The sequence below is a fragment of the Acytostelium subglobosum genome (assembly GCF_000787575.1).
Source record: "Acytostelium subglobosum LB1 DNA, scaffold: scaffold4, whole genome shotgun sequence".
NCBI classification, from domain to species: domain Eukaryota; phylum Evosea; class Eumycetozoa; order Acytosteliales; family Acytosteliaceae; genus Acytostelium; species Acytostelium subglobosum.
Window position 1 is genome coordinate 771,502 of NW_012236528.1, and position 24,587 is coordinate 796,088.

Consider the following 24,587-nt stretch of genomic DNA (forward strand, 5'->3'; position numbering starts at 1 on the left):
TAAAATAGCTTTGAGGAAAAAAATAATAATAACATTGGTGCAAATGAATACATGTACTCATTTGTGGATGATGCATGATAGACTTTTAGATACGAAGAAGCATCTTGTAGAGCTCAGGAGAGAGGAAGTATTTGAGGCCATCATAAGTGAGCGTGACAATTTGAAGTCTCTGGTTGGGTGTGTACAACGTTCCAATAATCTGGTCCACCAAAGTGATGCTTGATGATGGGTAGCTGGAGGAATATTAGTACGTCGCCTATTTTTGATGACAAATTAGACCTCTTACCTCAAAGGAGCAGGTGGGGTCATCGATATGATGACCATCACAAAACGAATGGTCGAGTCGCCAATCTTTTGCATCTCGCTCTCAACCTGGGCTGTTGACAACGGACCCTTGACATCCTTGACGACCCAAGCGATGCCAAGTGAGTCATCAATCTTCGTATAGAAGTCTGAGCTTCCAGACTTTGGCGCCGATCGATAGGTGGCGAATGGATGCGCCATCCTCCAAAGATCTTTGAAGTGTCGCATGGGGCAATGGGGGTATGATGCCAAGTCCACCCTGTTGGTGGACAACGTTTGTTGCATGGCAACACTGTTCCAATCGATCTGATTCTCCGAGTCTCTGACAATCTTTGGGAAAGCCTTGATGTGGGTGATGTTGTTGCCTCTCCAGAGAATATCGCTGACCCATGATCCCTAAACACAATATGTCAGTGCTCGGTCAGAAGGGTACAGGTGTGTCGCTCAACATACCAAAAAGAATAAGAACATCTGGGAGATTGACTGATTGATGACTTGTTTGTTCTGGAGAGCTGGAGTGAGAGGCGGTAAACCTTGGGTGTTGTGCATGTTGGTTCCATCAAGTTCCGAGTCCATGTTTTGGTTGGCAAGCTGATTCCAGAACCATTCCTCTGAATGGCTCTCAAGTCCATTGTTTGTTCGAATCTCGATAATGGATTCGACACAGTCTTCTAATGGAATGCCAGTGGGGCGTAGCGTGTTGGACCTGATGTTCAGATAGTGCTGCAGTTGTACGCCAACTCTGAAGATGTGCTCTGAGTTGTTTCGTCTTGAGACCTCAATGATCTCTGAGATTGTCAATGATGGGATGACAACGATAACCAGTTTGGGGTTGGGAGGAAATCTATCCAGGTAGACGTTGAGCATTTGAAAGAAATCCGCATACCTCAGTGGTACACCTTTGTTGGTGTCATACATTGAAGGTATGCCCCAATCCTTCAAATCAATGTCCATGTTRAGATCAAAAGGGATCTACAAAATCGTGGTTAATAAAAACTGTTGCTGGTCCTGACAACGGAGATCTTACCTGGAATATCGATGCTCTGCACAGCTCCATGTAGAGCTTTAGCTTTGGAAGTTCATCGGAGTCCCTCCAAATGAGCGTTGGATTGAGCTCAGAGGAGTAAGTGGCTGAGCCTCGCAAGAAAGCCCTGAGCCCTTCCTCATTCTGTTGTTGACTGGTGGTGGAAAGGTATTCGACGACACCGTTGACAAGGCGGGGAACTCCAAGGGTCAACTATAATGATTTGTCCAATGTTAGGTTGTATCGTTGTTGGATTCTGCTAGTTACATACTCTGTGTATGCCCTTTGCAACTATATGAGCGTTGTTTGGCAGGGTGTACTTTGATGTGAGATACTTCTCGATGTCGTTTGGGCTGAACATATCCAGAAGGAGCAGATTGATCGATGATTTGTACGGGGAGATGATTTGGTGCTGTCGGTAGTTTCCGTGGTTGATCGAGAAAAGTATCGGTGATCTGCCAGTCAAGTAGACAGGAATGCCATTCGAGATAAGGGGCAGCGTGAGATTGATCCAGACTTGATACAGAGCTCTGGCTGCCTCCACATTGTCCTTTTGGTCTTTGATCACAATGTCAATCTCGTCAAGGTGAACAAAGCATTGCTTGATCTGGGGTGCGAACGTTATGAGTTCCTCAAWGGAGTGGACGACGAGAGTTGCCTCAAAGGTTTGCTTGAGCTGAGTGAGAATGAGACGGTAGAGTGAAGTACAGATGATGGAGATCCATTGAGATGTAGAAGACGCAGAGGTACCACGATATGGGCACAGATCCAGATTGATGGAGTGTTTCATCTTGAGTGATGTGAGGGCTCTTTTGATATCCTCCATGCTGATACCCTTGAAATAGTCATCCTTTGATACCTTCTCTTCAAACAAGCGCTCGTCGAAATGGCCTTGGCTCAGCGCTCTGATGAAGTTATAGCCCATGAAAGACTTCCCTGACCCCCACATCTGTGCGGATATCGTTGTTGGAGTTGGTGAGTTGTTAAGCATATTACTTCTGAGATAAGGTGACAGGATGGCCTTGACGGCATCAATGGCAAGCTCGGTACATTCCCGAACTCTGTCAACAAAGACCATGGGCTTGATATCGAGGAAGTCTGGATTCGAATACTTGGTGGCATTGATCTTCATAATGATGGGGTCTTGTACTACATTTTTGTGGTGAGTTGGTAACTTCATTGATATGTTTGTGTATACCTTGTACTTACGAGCTTGGCCACCTTGTGATCCTATAGGGGCAGCAGGGGCTTGAGTGTGTATGTTAGTATTGAATGAAGACATTGCGCTGATGTTGTTTGTACTTACGAGCTTGGGCTTGTTGTTGAGGGGTGATGAGACGTTTGAGTTTGGCCTCATGACCAGCGCCGAGCTTTGGAAAGGCTTTGTCGCGTTTGTTCGAGTTCAATACGTCGAACAGTTGTGCTTTGGTGATGGGATCGTTCATTTGAACAAGGATTGAGAATATATAATGAGACGGTGGTAAACAAGTGTTGCTGTAGTTCAATTTAAGTGTGTATGTGACAGTGAGTGAATGTTGTTGTACAATGAGTTGCAAGGTGAATATTGTATTATTTGTTGTTGATGTTGTTGTGAATGAATAATGAAAGAGTGAGTACCAAAGTTGAGCCTTGTTTGTTAGTGGTGAAGATGATTTGCCTATTGTCCTTTTTGGAAATTCATCTAACAGATATAACATGTCATTATTCAAAGAGTACTATTGGGACGAGAACTCGGAGTTCAGAGAGCGTCACAAAGCATACATCAAACAAAAGGTAAGATGCGAATGCGGCTTCGAAGTAGGTCGCACAAATCTCAATCGACACAAGCAAGGCTACATCCACAAGCAGTTGATGGCAAACAAATAGGTTCAAAGTGATATAAATTAACATCTCAGTGTTAATATATAGAATGAGTAGATCAACAAGAGACATTGGCGGCAGAGGTGGTGGACAGAAATTTCGAAATTTATACAGGAAAAAACAAAAAAAATTATTATTAATAAACAAAGATTATTTATATAAATATTTTTATTTAATATATATATGTACAGTTTGTTTATTAAAGAATATAGTAACCCATTTCCTTTAGTTTGGCTAAAGTTGTGTGGAGTTGGACACACCTATCTGGATTGATATTGGGCATTGTTTTTGGAGCTGGATTGTCAGMGAAAGGAAGAAGCTTGATGGTTAAGTCCTTTTGGCCGACTGACAATATAGTTGMTGCTCTCCAATGTCCGCCTGTGTATGGCTTGTATATAGTATATTGACCGGCCTCGGCTTGACTGATGTCCAAGGTGAGATGGTTGCCAGGAGTCAAGTATCTCTCCTCAATCACTTCAAAGAGGTGTTCTGTCTTTACCTTGGCCCTTTTGGTGCTTCCAGCATTGCTAGTGGTGTTGTTGTTCTTGCCTCTCGAGGACCTGGTAGTGCCGGTAGTGCTGGTAGTGCTTGTAGTGCTTGTAGTGCTTGTTGTGCTGGTGCTGGTAGACTTGATGCCCAAGGTTGTTTTATCTCTGTAGAATTAATGATGTTGTTGTACTTGTCGWTAGTTATTGGAATCATTATTGATGATGGAGTAGGAACACATACTTGTACTTCACGGTGTAGAGCTTGGTGTCATGGTTGTAGTCAGTGACAGTGGCGTCCCACCACGATCCAAAGTACTCTTTACCTTTGTGATTGGGAGTTGAACAAAGGACTGTTACATCAGTGTTTAGAGGATAGAGCTGAGTGGATGCTGGGGGTTCTGGAATGTCGTTCAACGAACTCACTCCAAAGAGAGACTCCATATCTGGCGGTGAAAGCTGAGGTATCTCTTCTCTCTTTCTCTTCAGCTCCTGCCTGAGATGAGAAATGCCATTACTAAGCATGTATGTCAGGGATGGCTGATTGTTGAAGAACTGATGTTGCGCCTCAGCGTACATGAGCTGATGATTGATGTCTCCTGTCAGGTGTCCATCAAGTTCTGATGATTGATTGTCAACCTTTGAGGTTGCGTATCTGTATGAATTTGACCTGGCCTTCTTGGTCGCTCTGTTATTCTTGTGTTTAAACTCTCCACAGAACAAAGAGTATCTTTCCAAGTTTCCATATCGCTCGAGAAAGTATCCTACATGCATTATAAACATGTGCATGTAGGATGAGAGCTTGTTGCCACAGTGGATGAGTGTTTGCGTTCCAAGCTTCTCAGCCATGAAACGCCATTGAAACTCCTTGACRTTTGGCTGACCCGCAGGTCGGTCTGTGATCATAAGGTTGACGAGAAAGGCAAGCTGCTCCCACATTGATCGAATCTGTATTGCCATTTGTTAGTCAATAGTTGTCACATGAATGAATGAATGAATGAATGAATGAATGAATGAATGAATGAATGAATGAATGAATGAATGAATGAATGAAAGGATGATACACATACAGGTTTAGTTCTTTCTGTGCCTATTGCCGTCTCCAAGATGTTGAGCAATGGAACCCTATGCTTGAGTATTCTCTTGAACTCTTCATAGTTCACAGCACTCTTTGTGAAGCGATCCTTCAGAGTCACGTGCTCTCCATTCTTATCGGTATCACCAGTGACCAGGTGAAGCTTGGCATAGTCCTTGAATGAAACTACTGGCAAGTGTGGCTCTGACCTCAGGAGACAATCTAGGGTCTTCTGGTAAGTCAAGCACCCTTTTCTTGTAGAACTTGACGACGCCCATGATAGAGTGCAGTGAATCCAATATGAACTGCAATGGGTCGATGATCAATGGAGGTATTGTGCACATCCCATGGAAGTTCTTTGCAACGATTGTCTTTGTGCCCTTGTCCAACTTCGCCTTGATCATATCAGCATCATGTTTGATTGACTCCAGTGTTCTGAGTGTGAACTGGTCCAGTCGAGACACATGGTTGATGGTGTCATTGGTGCAGTGACAAAGAATGCAGCGGTAGGTTGAATGAGATAGATGCATGCCACACATTCCAGTGACTGTGCTCGCACAGACCAGGTCGAATCCGTAAAGGACAGTGACTCTGTAGTATACGCCATCGGTCTCCATGATGTTATTGTTATCCTTTAGGATCTGCAAGTCGATGCGGAGCCCAGCCAGTGCTTCATAAGTTATGAATGTTCTCAACTAGCATTCCCCGCCAGATACAAGTTTGAGGAGAGCAAAAACAATGTTCTTTATAAGACTATTAACATCAGAGTGTACGGCCTTTCGGTTGGAGGATTTGTAGGTGTACTGATTGGAAGTATCTTTGGATTCATCTTGCTAGCTATTGGTGGTGTCTTCATCTTCAGAAGATGGAAGTTACGTCGTGCTGGTTACAACGAGATTAATATCAATTGATCCTAATAAAGATTAGTCATCTTTATCAATCTTACCATTTGATGGTGCTGTCCCAATCGATCACACATGTTGATGATGTGGATATGTCCATTCACACAAGATCGATGTCGAACCACTTTGAGTAAGTTGGTCATGTCCAACTTGATCTCTGATCGTTGGAATGGTGATTGTAATCCTTGACATCCTACTCCATCATTATCAACATCGCCTTCAAACAAGTAACTGAGTAAATTGTGATGATTGTTGTCCGATGCACTATGTATTGCCTTCATTGATGGGAGATGTCGTTGGAGTTGTGTTGGTGTGGTGCATCGTTGATGGATCACTCGCATGATGTCCAGCTTTCCTTCTTGACAGGCCCAGTCCACCAATCCTGTCAGTGCTTCAGACTTGACATCATCCACACTGACATGTCCATTGTCAAACAGATGATTGAGTGCTGATGTGTTGCATGACCTCAAATTGATGTAGTCATGGAATCTTCTACTCTCCACTACCCTTTCACTCCGGTTGTGCTTCCCCTTGAAGCATAGGGTGCGAGCCAGTTTGACCATAAACTCCAATGATTCGTTGTCACCACGATTGATACATGCATCAACTGCAGTGTTGAAGTCTTTGGTGGTTATCTTGTGAATGTTCTTGTCGCTTTGTGACATAGTGTCAACGACCAATTTGATCAGTGTGAGAGACTTGGATGCTGCCTTGATCATCAACATGGCCAACTTGTCTATTTGTTGCATAGTGTTATCCTCCAGTGAGTTTTTGGCCAACTCAATGATCACATCCTCTGTCACAAGGCTGTCGAGCAATCCAACTCGATCGATCAATGCACCAAGGTCATCTATTGTTAGTTTGATTCGTGGCTTGTTCATGATCCTCCTGATGCTGTCCAGATCACCGACCAATGCTGCCTGCTCAAGAGCATATATATGGTTAGTTTGGATTATGGGTGTGCCCTCTGGACGTGGCCCCAACAACTTGTCGATGATCTCCTTGTTGCCTGCCTTGATAGCTCTTCCCAACACCTGATTGAATCTACACTTGATGTTGGGGAGTGCCACCAGTCGATTAAACAAGTCAATGGATATGATTGAGTGATGGATGTCATCCACATTGACTGGCTGCTCCTTTATCTTTGGATTGGACATTGTAAAGTTGATAATGAAGTTGGCCACCTCCAAATGACCATTTTGCAACACCCTTGGGAGTAGTACATTGATTGATCTTGCTTTAAGTTTGGAGATGAGAATTGAGTGTATTCGTTCAAATATTGCCAGATGTCCATTCTCAGCTGCTAGATCCTTGAATATATGCAGCTCACTTGTCGTCACACCAGTGAGCAACAGGTCCAAGTGCTCAATCCTAACACCATATATACAGCATCTTCCAATAAAATCAGTACGGTCATATGATGATATGAATGATAGTGCCTGAACATTGTGGAGATTGAAATGGACGATATGAGTCAGATTAAGCTCGATTGACTTGCCAATTAATTCGACATGGGCCAGACGTTCGAGGAGCTTATGCTGGGTCATCAGCTCGAGCATCTCCACCGCCCATGGCTTGGTAATCCAGCCATCATTAGGATTAACGGCGTTGTCGATGTTGTTGAGTCCAATGGTTGGTAGATTGATGCCAGACTGAATGAGTTTGCGAAGTAATGTTGGATGATTGATCCTTGAGGTCACCAATTGATCGTATATGAGTGCGGATGATGTCTGAGCGTTGATCATGACATATTGATCAAATATCCGATCAAAGTCTGAATGAGAGCATGATAGATCATTGATAAAGCAACTCAATTCCCTGATGAGTTGACACTTGGGGTTGGCCATAAGTACATCGACTGCGCGTGTGTCACACCTGGTCAATGCTTCGTCAAGCAATGGAGAGTTGTGGACAACATTGGATGGAGAGTACGACTTGAGGAACCATTCCGTGGCACCATACTTGATGTAGTCCATCAAACAATGTCTGTCAATCAACTGTGATCCTTTGATAAGATGTTTACCATTGATTCCAAGTGACTTGTGGACTTGTCCAATCTGTTCCATGACCATCATTCCAAGCTTGGTCTCTTTGAACACTGAGTGGAATGCTGTCTCCATTGATGATGTTGCCTGATGGACAACATGTCCTTGGCCATGCAATGTGGACTCGACCCTGTTATGATTGATTGATTGGGTGAGTATGTGATTCAAAGGAATGTTTGACTTAGAATAACTCACAATATTTGTTGTGATTGATTGAGTGTGAGTGACTGGATATGATCTGTGCACAGCTTGATCACTCGGTGGGTAGAATGTTGATAGGCAACATTGAGTATTGAGTGGAGTGTTCGAAGACGGTGTTGTATTGGCTGGTTGGTGTATGCAGTCGAGTTGAAGTAGTGCTCCAATGTGAGATAGCAATTCTGTTTGGCCATTGAGTGAAGAGTACCCAGCATCAATGGTCTTTCCAGAGGCCTGGCTGTAGCCAATTCGCATCGTTCGAAGAATCGTTGAAGCATGCGGACATTGTCGACCCTGTTGCTAGAGAGTGCTCGTTCAGTGATTCTGTCGAGTGCCCCACAGAGTTGCTCGCGAGTGAACAGATTGATCACATGTTCAAACACATCCATGTGAGGACTGCATGCGGCCCACTCGCACACTTCAGCATTGTGTCTGATGTTGTCCATGTGGTCCAGGATGAATGTCACCTCTGGCAATGTTGCTTTGGAAACAATATCGAATGCTTTTGCCTTGACATCGCGATTGTTATAATAGTCCTTGTTTGGGTCGGTGTGATTGAAGATCAACGACATGGTCTCATGACATCTATTCTCCAATGCCGTCGCCAAGCAATTGCCATAAATGTAATCAATGTTGAAGTGAGATTTGAGGAGTTGCATCAAGGCAGCAGAGTAGCCGCAAGCATCCTTCATGGACTTTTGGAGGAAGGATGGTGTTTGAAGATCGCAGTTGACAATGAACTGGCAAACGATGTCGGCGGTGATGTTGCTGCCTGGATGGACCACTGCTCTAACCATGTTGTACAACGAGCCTTTACAAAATCGGAACTGGTTGCTGTCCATTCGAGGACTCGAGATGAATGTGGCCATCGACTTGGACATCATAGTACACATCTTGAAAGTCAGGTACATGGTATGACCAGAATGTGATGCAAAGGAGACAATGTTGTCGTTGAGGATATCTGCCAATGGGGTGCTGCGAAGCCTGACCAGGTCCATGTCGATTGGCTCGCCTGGTACACTGGATGGGGGCATCACCAATGCGTCGCGGATCTGAGTCTCACGTTCCTCGCTGATGTGGCCGTTGCCGACATGATGTTGGAAGAGATGTTTGATGATTGATAGATGACCATTGTCGACTACCTTTTCAATGATCTCCTTCATATCACGATTGCTGTTGATGAGGTACTTGGTGCCAACGGGTGTCTTAATGAATGCTTGGAACATGTCAACGTTGCCAGTCTTGGCACATTGTCGAAGACACTTGGTGAGCAAATCGGTTGGTATACTCTGGGCATGCGACATGTTGTCGAGGATGTATTGAACACTGTCCATCATGTTGCACTTGACAGAGTGCCGAAGTACCTCTTCCCAGAGGTTGGGTAACTCAAACAGACAGTTGAACTCCCCGTGCAGCATTCGGAGCATGTCAACTCGGACACCTCGTCTATGAAACTCAATGGACCTGACATACTTGTTGGCATCAACGTCGATTGTGAGGAGTTGGAGCAGCAAACGAACAAACTCCACGTTGCCAGTTTCTACTGCATAGGGAAGGATGGACACTCTGTTGTTGGGAAGTGCGCGGTGGCCGGTGGCTGCGAGGTATGAGCGCAGTATGTCAAAGTTGCCCCTGTAGATTATGTTGTCACATTCGATGTCTATATTCATTCTGTCAATTAGATGATTGAATACTGTTGTGTTGTTGAAGTTGACTGCGGATATCAGGAGGTTGTTGTAGTCGATGGGGAAGTCGTCAGCAACGCTGTCAAATGCAGCGATGAACATCTGAGTGGCGTTGAAGCGCAACATATCAACGAGACTCATGTTTTGAAGTTGTTGACCTTTGATTGTTGACTTGATCAGATGTGTTCTGTTGTTGTTGCTGTTGTCAAACTCTGATGATCTGATTGATGGCTTTGGCAGACTCATCCATCTCTTGTGAATGTCACTAACATGTCCAATGATGTTGCTGACCAACAAGTGATTGTGGAACACCATGTTGATGCATCTTGTGTCCATATCCCTCTCCCTCATTATTATCTGTTTGTTTATAAGTACATGTACAAGTTATAGTGAATGTAAGAATAAATCTGTCTCTGAGTAAGCGAACGAATGATTGAATGAGCTCGCGACCTTTGGAATCCAAGACCTAAATATCTGATTTTATTGATAGATTGAAGTTCAGTTATGTCAATCAACTTAATGTCATTAGTAAACATTAATGTTGGTCTGGACCATGTTAGTTCATTTTGGGATAGTTCCATTCATATCTTGATTGATTGGAATAGTTCCAGAGTGTGATGGGGGAGATGATTGATTGAATTGAGTGAGTAAGGATGTGGAGGGTACTACTGAGTTTGGCATTATGTGATAACTTACATTTGTGATGGTTGTTGTTCTTGATGGATGGTGTTTGCCTTTATCTGATCATTGCACAAGTTGATCACTCGATGAGTGGAATATTTGTAACCAACTTTGAGTACTGAGTAGAGTATTCGCAGTCGTTGTATTAGTAGTTTGAACTGATCGATGAATGTCGTTGAGTTGAAGTAGTGCTCCAACGTAAGATAGCAATTCCTCTCAGCCATCTTATTCAGCATGTCCAGTGATGGCCTGATCAGTGGCTTGGTTGGGTCGTGATCAAAGCGTTGTTGAAGCATGAGAACATTGTCCACTCTGTCATTCAGGAGTGCTTGGTTAATGATACCGACGAACACCTTGTCATTGAGTTGCTCACGAGTGAACAGATTGATCACATGTTCAAACACATCCACGTGAGGACTGTATGCGGCCCACTCGCACAGTTCAACATCACCTCGAACAAAGTCGAGGCGATCCAAGATGAATATCACCTCGAACAATTGTGCTTTGGAAACAAACATGAATGCCTCAACCTTGATGGCATTTCTATGCTTCGCAAGATAACTCTTGTCTCCAGGGTGATTGAGGATCAATGAAATGGTCTCGAAACATCTGAACGACATGGCCTTCTTTAGACACTTTGAATTGTTGTACTCAATGTTGAAGTGAGTGTGGAGTTGTTTCATCACGGCAGCAGAGTAGCCGCTGGCCAACTCCATGGCTGTCTCGAGATCCTCTGGTGATTGATGATCGCCATTGACAATGAACTGGAATACCATGTCCGCTGTTATATTGCTGCCACGTTCTCCAACGGCCTGACACATGAAGAGTATTGATTTGCCACCAAAGCACAACCCATTAATTCGAGTCCGAGGACTTGAGATGTACCTGGCAATTGATTTGGACATCGTTCGACACATCTTGAGTTTGAGATTTATCGTCTGATCAATGCACAAGTCGATTGATGCGAGGTCATCTTTGAGAATGACCGAAGACAATGATTTGATTCGAAGTCTGGCGGTGTGCGTTGGTTCGCCAGGTGGTGGCATCACCAAGAGGTTGCGGATCATACTCTCGCAACTCTGGTTGATTCGGTTGTTGCCAACATAATGTTGGTGGAGATGATTGATGAATGATTCCTGGCCATGATCAACCGCCCCCTCAATGATCCTCTTGATATCACTACTGATCTGGTTGAGAAGGAACATGGTGACATCGGGTAACTTGATGAATGTTTCGAACATGTCGATGTTGCCAGACTTGGCACATTGTTTAAGACACTTGACGAGCATGCCAGTGGTCACTTCCAGATGGAGTGGCATGTTGTTAATGATGTATTGAACACTTTCGAACATGTTGCACTTGGCTGAGTGTATGAGCGCAGTCTCCCAGAGGGAGCTAAATTTATAAAGACAATTGAACTCCTTGTGCAGCATTCGTAGCATGTCAACTCGGACTCCAGGTCTGCGCAGTTTGTTGCCATAGATCTGCTTCCTATTGCCTTGATCATATGTATGTTTGAGTAGAAATCGAACAAACTCCACGTTGCCAGAGTCAACAGCATGGGTAATTTTGCTCAATACATGATAAGAACCGAACTTTGTTGCGTCAGGGAAGAGGGTCCGCACCAGATACATGTTGCTTTTTTGGAAGATCATGCGCCAATCAACTAAACCAATATTAATATTATTCTTTCTACTATAGCGATTGACCAAATAATTGTATACTGTTGTGTTGTTATAGGTGGTTGCGGAGGACAACAGAGTGCTGCACTCTATTGGGTAGATAGCGGCGATGCTGTCGAATGTCTTGATGAACATCTGAGTGGCGTTGTATCGCAACATATCATCAAGACTCATATTGTGAAGTTGTCGACCTTTGATTGTTGATTTGATCAGAGGTATGTCGTTGTTGTCATTGTTGTCGTTGTTGTCGTTGTTGTTGTTGTTGTTGTCAGACTCTGATGATCTGTTTGATGACTTTGGCAGACTCATCCATCTCTTGTGTATATCGATCACATGTTCAAAGATGATGTTGACCAACAAGTGATTGTGGAACACTTGGTTGATGCAACCAGTATCCCTATCACTCATCATCACTTATTATCTGTTTGATTGTGTGAATGATTGAATGGGTGGGTATCAACTTGCATCTGCAAATTCATCACTAAAAAGTGATCAATCATGGAAACTCTGGAGATTCGTAACTTTTGTAACGTGTCTATGTTTATTGATTGATTGGTTGTTGTGCCAACAGTCGATCACACATGTCGATGATGCGGAGATGTCCATTCGCACATGAATGAAGTCGAACTACTCTGATCAACATGGTTATGTTGATCATGGACTCTGCTCGTTGGAATACTGTCTGTGATCTTGGATTTGTTGGACCATCAACATCAACATCACCTTCAAACAGATAACTGAGTAACTTGTGATGATTGTTGTCAGATGCACAATGTATGGCCTTCATTGATGGAAGAAGTCTTTGGAGTTGTGTTGGTGTGGTGCATCGTTGATGGATCATTCGCATGATGTCCAGCTTTCCATTCTCACAGGCCCAGTCCATCAACTGTAGAGACTTATTGTCATCCACACTGTAATGACCATAGTCAAACAGATGATTGAGTGCTGATGTGCTGCATGCCTTCAAATTGAGGTATTTATGGTACCTTTTACTCTCCAGTATGCTTTGGTCAGGGCTATCACTCGTAAAGCATACGGTGCGAGCCAGTTGGACAACTTGTTCCAATGATTCGTTGTCACCACGATTGACACATGCCTCAAAGGCAGTGTTTATGTCAACGATGTTGATCTTGTGAAGCAAGTCGTTACTGGATATTCGCTCCATAACAAACCTGAACAGTGCGGTTGATTTGGATGCGGCCTTTGTAAACAAAGTGTATATTTGAGACTCGATTGATTTGGATTTGGCCAACTCCATGACCACGTCATCTGTCACCAAGCTGCCATATACTCCAACTCTATCGATCAATGAGCCAATGTCATAGACTGTTAACTCCTCTCGACTAATAATCATTATCTTCTTGATGTTGTCCAGATCACCGACCAATGCCGCCTGCCTCAGAGCATATCGATAGAACGTTCTGATTGGTGTGTCCTTGGGGAGTGGCCCCAACATCATATCGATGACCTCCTTGTTGCCAGCCACAATGGCACTGCCCAACACATGATTGAATCTACATCTGAAGTTGGGATGTGCCAAGAGTCGATCAATCAAGTCAATGGACATGATTGAGGGATTGATATCATTGATTTCTTCTAGTTGTGATTTCTTTTTGTTGGGTTGTGGAATAGATGACGCAAGAATGAAGTTGGCAACGTCCAAATGTCCATTTAACAATACCTTTCGAAGTAGTGGATCAATCATATTGTTTGGTATATCACTCGCGTGAATGCATGTTTTGGACTTGAAGTACATCAATGAGAGTAATCGTTCAAATATTTCCAGATGTCCATTATCCGCTGCCAGTGAAATGTAATTATCCAGGTAATCTATACCTGTCGAAATGAAAGGGAGGCAAACCTCCAATTGAACAATCCTGACTCCATGTTGACAACACATTTGAAACAGGTTATGGCCGTTCTCCAATGGCAACAACTTGGACAGTGGCCATAGTTCGCATTGGAGATAGAATTGGAGGATCGGCTCCTGTTTGAGCTTGACCGACCTGTAAAGTAGTTCAGTATGGATACCTTGCGAGAGCAGTTCATATTGTGTCATCAGCTCCAGCATCTCTACCGCCCATGTCCTGGTGAACCAACCATCCTCAGGATCAACTAAGTTGTCAATATACACCAACTGACTGATGACTGCTAGTTGGATGTCAGTCTGAATGAGTTTGCGAAGGAGTGATGGATGTCTAACCTTGGACATGATCTCTTGGTTGAATATGAGAGAGGATGATGTCTGATTTGAGATCATGATGTATTCTTCAATCATCCTCTCCAAGTGCGGATGGGTGCAAGAAACATTCTTGACAAAATATTCCAGGTCTTTGACGAGCTGACATTTGGGATTGGCCAGAAGTACATCGACTGCGCGTGTATCACACCTGGCCAATGCTTCATCAAGCAATGGAGAGTTGTGGACAACATTGGATGGAGAGTATGACTTGAGGAACCATTCAGTGGCACCATACTTGATGTAATCAATCAAACAATGTCTGTCAATCAACTGTGATCCTTTGATCAAATGTTTGTCATTGATTCCAAGTGACTTGTGAACACGTCCAATCTGCTCCATGACCATCATTCCAAGCTTTGTGTCATTGAACACTGAGTGGAATGCTGTCTCCATTGATGTTGATGATGGTGATGATGCCTGATGGACATCATGGTCTTGATTCGTCAATGTTGGCTCGCCCCTGTTGATTGTGTGAGTGAGTGCGAATCAATGAAACATTGTTGGCTATACTTACGATTCTGATTGATAGAGAGTGAGTAACTGGATCTGATCATTGCACATCTTGATCACTCGGTGGGTGGTATGTTGATAGGCAACATTGAGTATTGAGTGGAGTACTCGGAGACGGTGTAGCATCGGCCAGTTGGAGAATGTTGTTGAGTTGAAGTGGTGCTCCAATGTTAGATAGCAATTCTGTTTGGCCAATTGAGTGATAAACATTGGTTGAAGCAATTGCTGGATTTGATCGGGTTGACCAAAGTGTCGTTGAAGCATGAGGACATTGTCGATCCTGTCTCTCAAGAGTGCTCGCTCGATGATACGGTCGATCACTTGGCCATCACAAAGTTGCTCGAGTGTGAATAAATTGATCACATGTTCAAACACATCCAAGTGAGGACTGCGCGCGGCCCATTCACACACTTCAACATTGTGTCTGATGTAGTCCATGTGATCCAGGATAAATGTCACCTCGGACAATGGTGCGTTGGAAACAATATCGGATGCTCTTGCCTTGACATCAGAGTTGCGACGATACCTGTCGATTGGGTTGGTGTGATTGAAGATAAATGATATTGTCTCATGACATCTATTCTCCAATGCCGTCGCAAGGCAGTAATCAATGTTGAAGCGAGAATGTAGTAGTTGCGCCACCACAACAGAGTGGCTGCATGCATACTTCATCGCTGTCTGGAGGGTGTCTGAATACCATTTGTATGTACTGTTGACGATGAACTGACAGACGATGTCGGCGGTGATGCTGCTGCCAGGTTGGCACATGGCATTCACCAAGTTTGGTAACGAATCTCCACCAAAGGACAACCCAACGGACTTTCCATGACTCGAAATGAATGTTGTCATTGGCTTGGACATCATTAGACACATCTTTAGAGTCAAATCAATATGTCTTGATTGGTCTGATTCCAATGATACAATGTCATCGTTGCGAATCGAAGCAAATATTGTGCTGCGTAGCTTGACCTGGTCCATGTCGATCAATCCATCTGATGGGGGCATCACCAAAAGGTTGAGGATCAGTGTCTCACTCTCATTGTTGATGTGGCCATTGCCAACATGATGTTGGAAGAGATGTTTGATGATTGATAGATGACTTCGATCAGCTGCCTTCTCAATGATTCGTTTGATATCACGACTGTTGCTGAGGTAGATGGTGCCATCAGGTGTCTTAATGAATGCTTGGAACATGTCGACGTTGCCAGACTTGGCACATTCGTTGAGACACCTGAAGAGCAACTGGCTCGGTATACTATGGGCAGGCGGCATGTTTTCGAGGACGTATTGAACACTGTCCATCATATCGCACTTGGCAGAGTGACGAAGTACCGCTTCCCAGAGGATGGTGAGAAAGAGTAAGTTAAACTCCTCGTGCAGCATTCGTAGCATGTCAACTCTGACGCCATGTCTGCGAAACATATTGAAACTTGTGATGTGGTAATCATTATCGAGGTGTTGGAGCAGAAGACGAACAAACTCCACATTGCCCGAGTCAACAGCAGAAGGCAAGTTTGACTCCATATTGGTGGGGAGTCTGCGGTGGCCGGTGGCTTCGAGGTAGCGGCGCAGTATGTCGAGGTTTCCATGATATAACAATTTGTCCCAACATTCGATGTCCATCTTCATTCTGTCAACTAGATGATTGAATACTGTTATGTTGTTGAAGTTGACTGCGGATGTCAACAGATTGTTGTCGATGGGGTAGTCGTTGGCAACGCTGTCGAATGCTGTGATGAACATCTGGGTGGCGTTGAAGCGCAACATATCAACGAGACTCATGTTTTGAAGTTGACGACCTTTGATTGTTGACTTGATCAGATGTGTTCTGTTGTTGTTGTTGCTGTCAATTGATGGCTTTGGCAGACTCATCCATCTCTTGTGTATATCAGTCACATGTCCAAAGATGATGTTGACCAACAAGTGATTGTGGAACACCTTGTTGATGCACCTGGTGTCCCTATCCCTCATCGTCATCCTAACTTATTATCTGTTTGTTTGATTGGTTGGTGTAAGTATGATCAATGATTGAAAGAAGTTTGGCTTAAATGGTCATCTGATCTTTTTGGGATCTGACCTGAAAGTTCGATTTATTGGTCAAACCTAGTCAAGTGATTGGGACATATTAGTTTTTTGGGATTGTTCCATTCATTGTCTGATAGATTGATCAGCAAGGAGAGAGTTATGTTGTGGTTGATGACTTTATCTGATCAGTGCACAAGTTGATCACTCGATGAGTGGAATATTTGTAACCAAATTTGAGTACAAAGTGGAGTATTCGCTCTCTTTGTAATGGTAGTTTGAACTGGTCGATGAATGATGTTGAGTTGAAGTAGTGCTCCAATGTGAGGTAGCAGTTCATTTGAGCCATTATATGAAGCGTGTCCAACGTTGGCCTGATCAGTGAGATGGTCTGGTCGTTCTCAAAGCGTTGCTGGAGCATGCAAACATTGTCCACTCTATCGTTCAGGAGTGCTTGATTAATGATACTGTTGATCACTTGATCATTTAGTTGCTCGAGAGTGAACAGATTGATCACATGTTCAAACATATCCACGTGAGGGCTACGTGCGGCCCACTGACACAGTTCAACATCACCTCGAACAAAGTCGATGTGATCCAAGATGAATGTCACCTCGGACAATGGTGCTTTGGAAACAAACATGAATGCTTCATCCCTTATGACGTTTCTATCCTTCTCAAGATAACTCTTGTCTCCAGGGTGATTGAGGATCAATGAAATGGTCTCGAAACATCTGAACGACATGGCCTTCTTTAGACACTTTGAATTGTTGTACTCAATGTTGAAGTGAGTGTGGAGTTGTTTCATCACGGCAGTAGAGTAGCCGCTGGCCAACTCCATGGCTGTCTCGAGATCCTCTGGTGATTGATGATCGCCATTGACAATGAACTGGAATACCATGTCCGTTGTTATACTGCTGCCTCTTCTTCCAACGGCCTCACACATGAAGAGTATTGATTTGCCACCAAAGCACAACCGATTGACGCGAGTCCGAGGACCTGAGATGAACCTGGCAATTGATTTGGACATCGTTCGACACATCTTGAGTTTGAGATTGATGGTCTGATCAATGCACAAGTCGATTGATGTGAGGTCATCGTTGAGAATGACTGAAGACAATGATTTGATTCGAAGTCTGGCGGTGTGCGTTGGTTCACCAGGTGGCGGCATCACCAAGAGATTGCGAATCAAACTCTCACAACTCTTGTTGATGTAGTATCTGCCGACATACTGTTGGTGGAGATGATTGATGAATGATTCCTGGCCATGATCAACCGCCTTCTCAATGATCCTCTTGATATCTCTATTGCTTTGGTAGAAGAGGTACCTGGTGCCAACGGGTAACTTGATGAATGTTTGGAACATGTCGATGTTGCCAGACTTGGCACATTGTTTGAGACACTTGATGAGCATGCCAGTGGTCACTTCCAGATGGGGTGGCATGTTGTTAATGATGTATTGAACACTGTCCAACATGCTGTACTTGGCCGAGTGCATGAGCGCACCTTCCCAGAGGTAGCTGAATGCATAAAGACATTTGAACTCCTTGTGCAGCATTCGTAGCATGTCAACTCGGACGCCAGGTCTGCGCAGTTTGATACCAGTGGTTTCAGCAATGCTCTGCTTCTGATTGGCATCATATGTATGTTGGAGAAGAAGTCGTACAAACTCCACGTTGCCAGAGTCAACAGCATAGAGAAGATTGCGCAGTATATGGAACGAGCTGAACTTTGTGGACATAGGGAGGAGGGTCCGCAGAGGGTCCATGTTGCTATGAAGGAAGATCATGTCCCATTCAATGAAGCCAATCCTAATCTTCATTCTGCTGTTGGAATTGATCAAATGATTGTATACCATAGTGTTGTTATAGGTGGCTGCGGAAGACAACAGAGTGTTGCACTCGATGGGGTAGTCAGAGGCGATGCTGTCGAATGTCTTGATGAACATGTCAGTGGCGTTGAATCGCAACATATCAACGAGACTCATGTTGTGGAGTTGTCGACCTTTGATTGTTGATCTGATCAGAGGTATATTGTTGTTGTTGTTATTGTTGTTGTCATCTGGCATTGAAGATCTGATCGATGGCTTTGGCAAACTCATCCATCTCTTGTGTATATCGATCACATGTCCAATGATGATGTTGACCAACAGGTGATTGTGGAACACTTGGCTGATGCAACCTGTATCCCTATCACTCACCATCATCACTTACTAATTGTTTGTTTGAATATCTATATTTGTTTGAATGATTGAATGAGAGTGTGGCAAGGTTATCACCAAAAAGTGATCAATTATGGAGACTCTGGAGATTCGTAACGGTGTCTATGTTTATTGACTGATTGGTTGTTGTGCCAACAGTCGATCACACATGTCGATGATGCGGACATGTCCTTTCACACATGAATGAATACGAACTACTTTAAGCAACAAGGCCTCGTTGATCTTGGTCTGTGCTCGTTTGAATAATGACTGTTGAAGTGGATGAGTTGGACCTACATGATCAACATCGCCTTCAAACAGGTAACTGAGTAACTTGTGAAAATTCTTATCCGACGCACAATGGATGGAATACATTGATGGAAGAAGTCTTTGGAGTTGTGTTGGTGTGGTGCATCGTTGATGGATCACTCGCATGATGTCCAGCTTTCCATGCTCACACGCCCAGTCCACCAACTCTGCCAGTGCTTCAGACTTGACATCGATATCGTCCACACTGAAATGTCCATGATCCAACAGATGATTGAGTGCTGATGTGCTGATTAACTCCAATCCGATGAGTTCATGGATATTTCTCACCTCATAAAACAGACCGTTGCTCTTGCCCCTCTTATTGTCCAAGAGTATCTGTTTAATGATTTGTACCAGATACTCCAATGATTCGTTGTCGCCACGATTGACACAGGCAGCAACGGCATAGTTGAAGTGCTCGGTACTGATCTTGTGAATCTCACTCTCTAGTTTGATGCCATAGTTGGACAGCTTCTCAATGACCATCTTGATCAGTGCGAGTGAATTGGACGCAGCCTCAATGAGCAAATTGCCCAAACATTCTGCTTTCAGGATCTTTCCTTCGAGATATAATGAGTTGTTAACCAACTCAATGATCACATCCTCGGTCACCAAGCTGTTGGGCAATCTTGATTGACCAATCAACGATACAATGTGTTGTAATTTGAGGTTGGTGTTTGGTCGACTGGCCACGATCCTCTTGATTGTCTCAATATCGCCAACCTTGGCCGCACTTGCAAAGACAGTATCAGTGTATGAATAGTTCTCTTTGTTCTCGGGGAGATTGACCAGCAGCATATCGATGGCCTCTTTGTGTCCAGCAACAACAGCATCGGCCAACATCTTCTCATAACTGACATAGATGGTTGGGTGTCCAAGCAATTGTTCGATCAACTCCACCGATATGATTGAGTGATGGATGTGGTCGACATTGCACCTATGTGTGTGGCGCTCAGGGTCTGATGCCAAGACGTTGAAGATGAAGTTGGCCACGTCCATGTGTCCATTGGCCAACACCTTTGGCACAGGACTGGAATAATCGAATGATTGTTTGTCATCTGATGACTCGATGAGTTGATGTAATCTTTGAACGATGACCAGATGTCCATTCTCAGCTGCCTTTGCATAATGATTTTTACTGTACTTCAATACATCTGACGACATCAAAGGTAACAAGATGTCCAAATGATCATTGCGTCCATGTTCGCAACAACTTTTGAACATATCTTCTATGAACCGCGTTGACTTGGCCAACATCTTTTGAAGAAGATCCGAGTCAACATAGTATTGAACGATTGATGTCAGGTTGAGCTTGATTGATTCAAGTAGCAACTTGTTGTGGCAATCTAATGAGAGATGAGAGCTCATCAACTTGAGCATTTCCAAGGCCCAAGGTTTGTTGAGCCATCCATCAGCACAGGTGATGTAGTCTAAATCATTCTTGATGGTGGGGAGTTTGGCTCCAGATTGAATGAGTTTGCGAAGTAATGATGTCTGACTTTGGACATTTCTTCTTCTTCGAGCTCGATTGTGGGTGACGTCTGACTTATGATCTCGACGAACTGATCAAACATCCTCTCCCAATGTGGATGAGTGCATTCTATATTCCAAACATAGTATTGGGTGAACTGGTCACATAGGAGCCTCATCTTGGGGTTGGCCAGAAGTACATCGACCGCACGAGTGTCACACCTGACCAATGCCTCCAGCAACAATCGTGAGTTGTAGTTGGTGCTAATCGATGTGTCCATATTGGGTGTGGAGTAGAACTTGAGGAACCATTCAGTGGCACTATATTTGATGTAATCAAACAAACAATGATTGTCAATCAACTGTGATCCTTTGATCAGATGTTTGTCATCGATGCCAAGTGACTTGTGAACACGTCCAATCTGTTCCATGACCATCATTCCAAGTTTGGTGTCATTGAACACTGAGTGGAATGCTGTCTCCATCAATGACGATGTTGCCTGATGGGCCTGTTGTACTTGACCTTCAACAACATGTGTTGCCTTGGACTCGACCCTTTGTTGATTAATTGATTGATTGATTGAAAATGATAGATGTTAGTGATTGAGATCAATGAGGTTCGCAAAATATATATCAGTGAGAGGTAACATACGGTTGTGATTGTGATTGTTCGTGAGTGAGTGACTTGATATGATCAATGCACACCTTGATCACTCGGTGTGTGGCATTTTGGTAGCTCTTATCGTGTATGATGTGGAGTATTCGCAATTGGTGTGTCCTGGGTATCCTGGTGAATGTTGTCGAGTTGAAGTAGTGATCAAGAGTGAGATAACAATTTGCCTTGACCATTGAATCCAACATGTCCAGTGTTGGCTTGACCAGTGGCTTGGCTGGGTCGAGCTCAAAACGTTGTTGGAGCATGCGAACATTGTCCACTCTGTCGCTCAAGAGCGCTTGGTCAATGATTTTGTCGATCACTTTGTTAGTGAGGTGCTCCAGAGTGTACTGATTGATCACATGTTCGAACACATCCACGTGAGGATTGAGAGCGGCCCACTCACACAGCTCAACATCACCATTGGTGAGAAAGCCGACGTGACCCAACAAGAATGTGACCTCGGACAATGATGCCTTGGACACAAACTTGAATGTTGTCCTCGTGATACCTCCTTTGCAACTCTTAAGATCCTTCTGTTTTGTGTGTTCAAAGATGAACGCAATGGTCTCGAGACTTCTACTCTTGATGACTTTCATTATGCATTCACTGTAATTGATCTTGAGGTGAGTGTTGAGTAGCTGCATAACCTCCGTCGAGAACCTGCTGGCCAAAACCATTGATTCGCCGATATGGCGATTTGTCTTGATATTGCAGTTGACAATGAACTGGCAGATGATGTCTTGTGTAATGTTGCTGCCTGGGATACCGACAGCCTTGATCATGTTGAGGACTGAGAAGTCTCCAAAGTGCAACTTTTTGGTTGTTCGAGGACTCGAGATGAACTTGGCCATCGACTCGGACATCTCTCGACACACCTTGTAACCAAGTTTGAATTGGTGATCAGAGTACGACTCCACTGTCACAATGTCATCATTGCGAATGGCTGCCATTGGTGTGATTCGAAGCTTGGCCAAGTTGATATCGGTTGACTCACAGGATGATGATGGCATCTCGAGCAGGTTGCGAATCAGATCCTCACTATTCTTATTGATGTGACCGTTGCCAACATGATGTTGGAGGAGGTACTTGATGAATGATTCATGGCCACGATCAGCCGCAATGTCAATTAAGTCTCTGATGTCGCGATTGTTTAGGTACTTGGTTCCCTCATTCGACTTGATTAATGATTGGAACATAGCGGCGTTGCCAGACTTGGCACAATGTTTGAGACAAGTGTCGAGATCCCAAGATTCACTCTCGGTTGGTGGCATGTTGTCAAGGATGTATTGAACACTGTCCAACATGTTGCACTTGGCAGAGTGCAGGAGTGCCACCCTCCAGAGCTCGGTGTGAACAAAGAGAATGTGGAACTCTTCGTGGAACAATCGGAGCATGTCAACTCGGACACCACGTCTCTCAAAGTCATTACTGCAGACTATTTGGCCACTATCATAACTGATTGCCGTGTGTTGTAGCAAAAGACGAGCAAACTCCACACTGCCAGAGTCGGCTACCAGTGGAAGGTGCTGCACAATGTGACTTGGAAATGGGCGGTGGCCAGTGGCATCGAGGTAGGTCTGAAGGATATCCACGTTTCCAAAGAAGAAGACCATGTCGCACCAGATACATGCAGTGTCAATCTTGGTCCTGTTGATCAAATGTTTGTAAACAGTTGCATTGTTGTAGTTGGCTGAGAACTTGACCAATTCCTTGACAGCATCAATGGGATACTCGTCGGCAACGCTGTCAAATGTCTTGATGAACATTTGAGTGGCATGGTACTTCAACATGTAGATCAGGTCCATGTTGTGAAGTTGGGCACCCTTGATAACAGACTTGATGCTGGGCATTGGATCACTACCATCATCAGGCAATGGTAACCTGATTGATGGCATCGGTAGACTCATCCACCTCTTGTGCATATCACTCACATGTCCAAATATCATGTTGACCAACAATCTATTATGGAACACTCTATTGATACAACTTGTGTCCTTATTATTCATCCTTACTTATTATTATTTGTTTCTTTAAATATCTATGTATTATGTGAATCATTATTAAGTATGCCATAGTATGTATGAATGAATGGATTAGTTGGCTCCAATGAAGATGAGGGAAGTGTCCTTTGAACTTGCCTTTTGCCAAAAAGTGATCACTCAAAAAAAACTACAAAAAGATCTGAAAATTCAAGTTAAGATTCTGAAGAACGATGAAACTAGTTATTTAATCAATCTTGTATAACATCAACAACAAATATAGATATATACATTATAATTACAACAATAAAGATACAGTGATGGCATCAACAAACTTTGTAGCAACTCAAAACAATACAGATGTTTTCAACAAGGACATCAGAAAGATAAGATACGACGTCTTTGTAATTGAACAACAATGTCCAGTTGGTATGTTATGTTATCATCATATATTGAGGAAATGTGTTCACTCACTCACTGACCCAATCAATCAATCAATCAATCAATCATTCATTCATACATGATGTATAGAGGAGGAATGGGATGAGCATGATGCCATAGCCACACACTACTTGCTCACAGACAATGGTGTACCAGTTGCATGCTCACGATCACGTCAGTATCATCTAGATGATGGAACTGATGTCGTAAAGTTGGAGAGATTCGCCGTACTCAAGGAACACAGAGGAAAGAAGTAAGTGTCGTAATGAACAAACGAATGAATGATTGAATGAACGAATGTGATTGATGACTAACCTGGCGCACGCACTCAGATATGGAAAGGTGTTGGTAGAGGAAACGATCAAGAGAGTATATGAACTGAACAAGGATCGCAACTTCCCATGCTATATCATCAATGCTCAGCAGTACGTCGAGAAGTTCTATGAGAAGCTTGGATTCATCACAGACACAAACATACCAATCTTTTACGAGGCCAACATTCCTCATGTTCGAATGGCCATTCCAATTCAAACTGTCAAATCTATTGCTGGCGAGTCTCAGTAGAATATCCAATTCATTAAAGCCACAAGTACTGGTACTCGGCGCATCCATGTCGTCGTCATTGTAACAACAACAACCAGGTTGTCGCAAAGTATGTGGATTTGATTGATTGATTGATTGATTGATTGATTGAGTGGAAAAGTTCCAAAGTTTGATTGATGAGTGTCCACTGGATGTTTGGATGATGGAATGGAAATACATGGATAAGGATTATTTGGATGTTACATCACCTGGATGGATCTCTTTTGTTTATTG

At 43.7% G+C, this 24,587-nt stretch overlaps 11 protein-coding genes across 11 annotated transcripts; 1 reads left to right on the forward strand and 10 right to left on the reverse strand.

The window, feature by feature from the left end:
* Window positions 1-85: 85 nt before the first annotated feature.
* SAMD00019534_024700 (hypothetical protein) lies at window positions 86-1,688 on the reverse strand (the record flags this gene model as incomplete). The annotated part of the gene is made up of 5 exons (XM_012901768.1): window positions 86-218; window positions 287-699; window positions 757-1,239; window positions 1,331-1,540; window positions 1,599-1,688. 5 exons carry the CDS (start codon window positions 1,686-1,688, stop codon window positions 86-88), a joined length of 1,329 nt encoding a protein of 442 aa, XP_012757222.1.
* Window positions 1,689-3,421: 1,733 nt separating this feature from the next.
* On the reverse strand, window positions 3,422-4,521 carry SAMD00019534_024710 (hypothetical protein; the record flags this gene model as incomplete). The annotated part of the gene is made up of 3 exons (XM_012901769.1): window positions 3,422-3,481; window positions 3,687-3,840; window positions 3,917-4,521. The coding sequence occupies 3 exons, from the start codon at window positions 4,519-4,521 to the stop codon at window positions 3,422-3,424; spliced, it is 819 nt and encodes a 272-aa protein (XP_012757223.1).
* A 369-nt stretch (window positions 4,522-4,890) lies between these two features.
* Window positions 4,891-5,364, reverse strand: SAMD00019534_024720 (hypothetical protein; the record flags this gene model as incomplete). The annotated part of the gene is made up of 1 exon (XM_012901770.1): window positions 4,891-5,364. The coding sequence occupies one exon, from the start codon at window positions 5,362-5,364 to the stop codon at window positions 4,891-4,893; it is 474 nt and encodes a 157-aa protein (XP_012757224.1).
* A 385-nt stretch (window positions 5,365-5,749) lies between these two features.
* On the reverse strand, window positions 5,750-9,928 carry SAMD00019534_024730 (hypothetical protein; the record flags this gene model as incomplete). The annotated part of the gene is made up of 4 exons (XM_012901771.1): window positions 5,750-5,773; window positions 5,847-6,886; window positions 6,980-7,824; window positions 7,890-9,928. The coding sequence occupies 4 exons, from the start codon at window positions 9,926-9,928 to the stop codon at window positions 5,750-5,752; spliced, it is 3,948 nt and encodes a 1,315-aa protein (XP_012757225.1).
* A 205-nt stretch (window positions 9,929-10,133) lies between these two features.
* SAMD00019534_024740 (hypothetical protein) lies at window positions 10,134-12,348 on the reverse strand (the record flags this gene model as incomplete). The annotated part of the gene is made up of 2 exons (XM_012901772.1): window positions 10,134-10,164; window positions 10,274-12,348. The coding sequence occupies 2 exons, from the start codon at window positions 12,346-12,348 to the stop codon at window positions 10,134-10,136; spliced, it is 2,106 nt and encodes a 701-aa protein (XP_012757226.1).
* Window positions 12,349-12,481: 133 nt separating this feature from the next.
* Window positions 12,482-13,507, reverse strand: SAMD00019534_024750 (hypothetical protein; the record flags this gene model as incomplete). The annotated part of the gene is made up of 2 exons (XM_012901773.1): window positions 12,482-12,901; window positions 12,977-13,507. 2 exons carry the CDS (start codon window positions 13,505-13,507, stop codon window positions 12,482-12,484), a joined length of 951 nt encoding a protein of 316 aa, XP_012757227.1.
* A 506-nt stretch (window positions 13,508-14,013) lies between these two features.
* SAMD00019534_024760 (hypothetical protein) lies at window positions 14,014-16,669 on the reverse strand (the record flags this gene model as incomplete). Its single annotated transcript, XM_012901774.1, has 3 exons — window positions 14,014-14,055; window positions 14,144-14,642; window positions 14,697-16,669. The coding sequence occupies 3 exons, from the start codon at window positions 16,667-16,669 to the stop codon at window positions 14,014-14,016; spliced, it is 2,514 nt and encodes an 837-aa protein (XP_012757228.1).
* Window positions 16,670-16,874: 205 nt separating this feature from the next.
* On the reverse strand, window positions 16,875-18,920 carry SAMD00019534_024770 (hypothetical protein; the record flags this gene model as incomplete). Its single annotated transcript, XM_012901775.1, has 1 exon — window positions 16,875-18,920. The coding sequence occupies one exon, from the start codon at window positions 18,918-18,920 to the stop codon at window positions 16,875-16,877; it is 2,046 nt and encodes a 681-aa protein (XP_012757229.1).
* A 481-nt stretch (window positions 18,921-19,401) lies between these two features.
* Window positions 19,402-20,603, reverse strand: SAMD00019534_024780 (hypothetical protein; the record flags this gene model as incomplete). Its single annotated transcript, XM_012901776.1, has 2 exons — window positions 19,402-19,428; window positions 19,512-20,603. 2 exons carry the CDS (start codon window positions 20,601-20,603, stop codon window positions 19,402-19,404), a joined length of 1,119 nt encoding a protein of 372 aa, XP_012757230.1.
* Window positions 20,604-20,653: 50 nt separating this feature from the next.
* On the reverse strand, window positions 20,654-23,258 carry SAMD00019534_024790 (hypothetical protein; the record flags this gene model as incomplete). The annotated part of the gene is made up of 2 exons (XM_012901777.1): window positions 20,654-21,248; window positions 21,346-23,258. The coding sequence occupies 2 exons, from the start codon at window positions 23,256-23,258 to the stop codon at window positions 20,654-20,656; spliced, it is 2,508 nt and encodes an 835-aa protein (XP_012757231.1).
* Window positions 23,259-23,599: 341 nt separating this feature from the next.
* On the forward strand, window positions 23,600-24,329 carry SAMD00019534_024800 (hypothetical protein; the record flags this gene model as incomplete). The annotated part of the gene is made up of 3 exons (XM_012901778.1): window positions 23,600-23,759; window positions 23,862-24,024; window positions 24,104-24,329. Coding segments are annotated over 3 exons (549 nt in total), but the record flags the coding sequence as incomplete, so codon positions are not given.
* Between the last annotated feature and the right edge of the window lie 258 nt (window positions 24,330-24,587).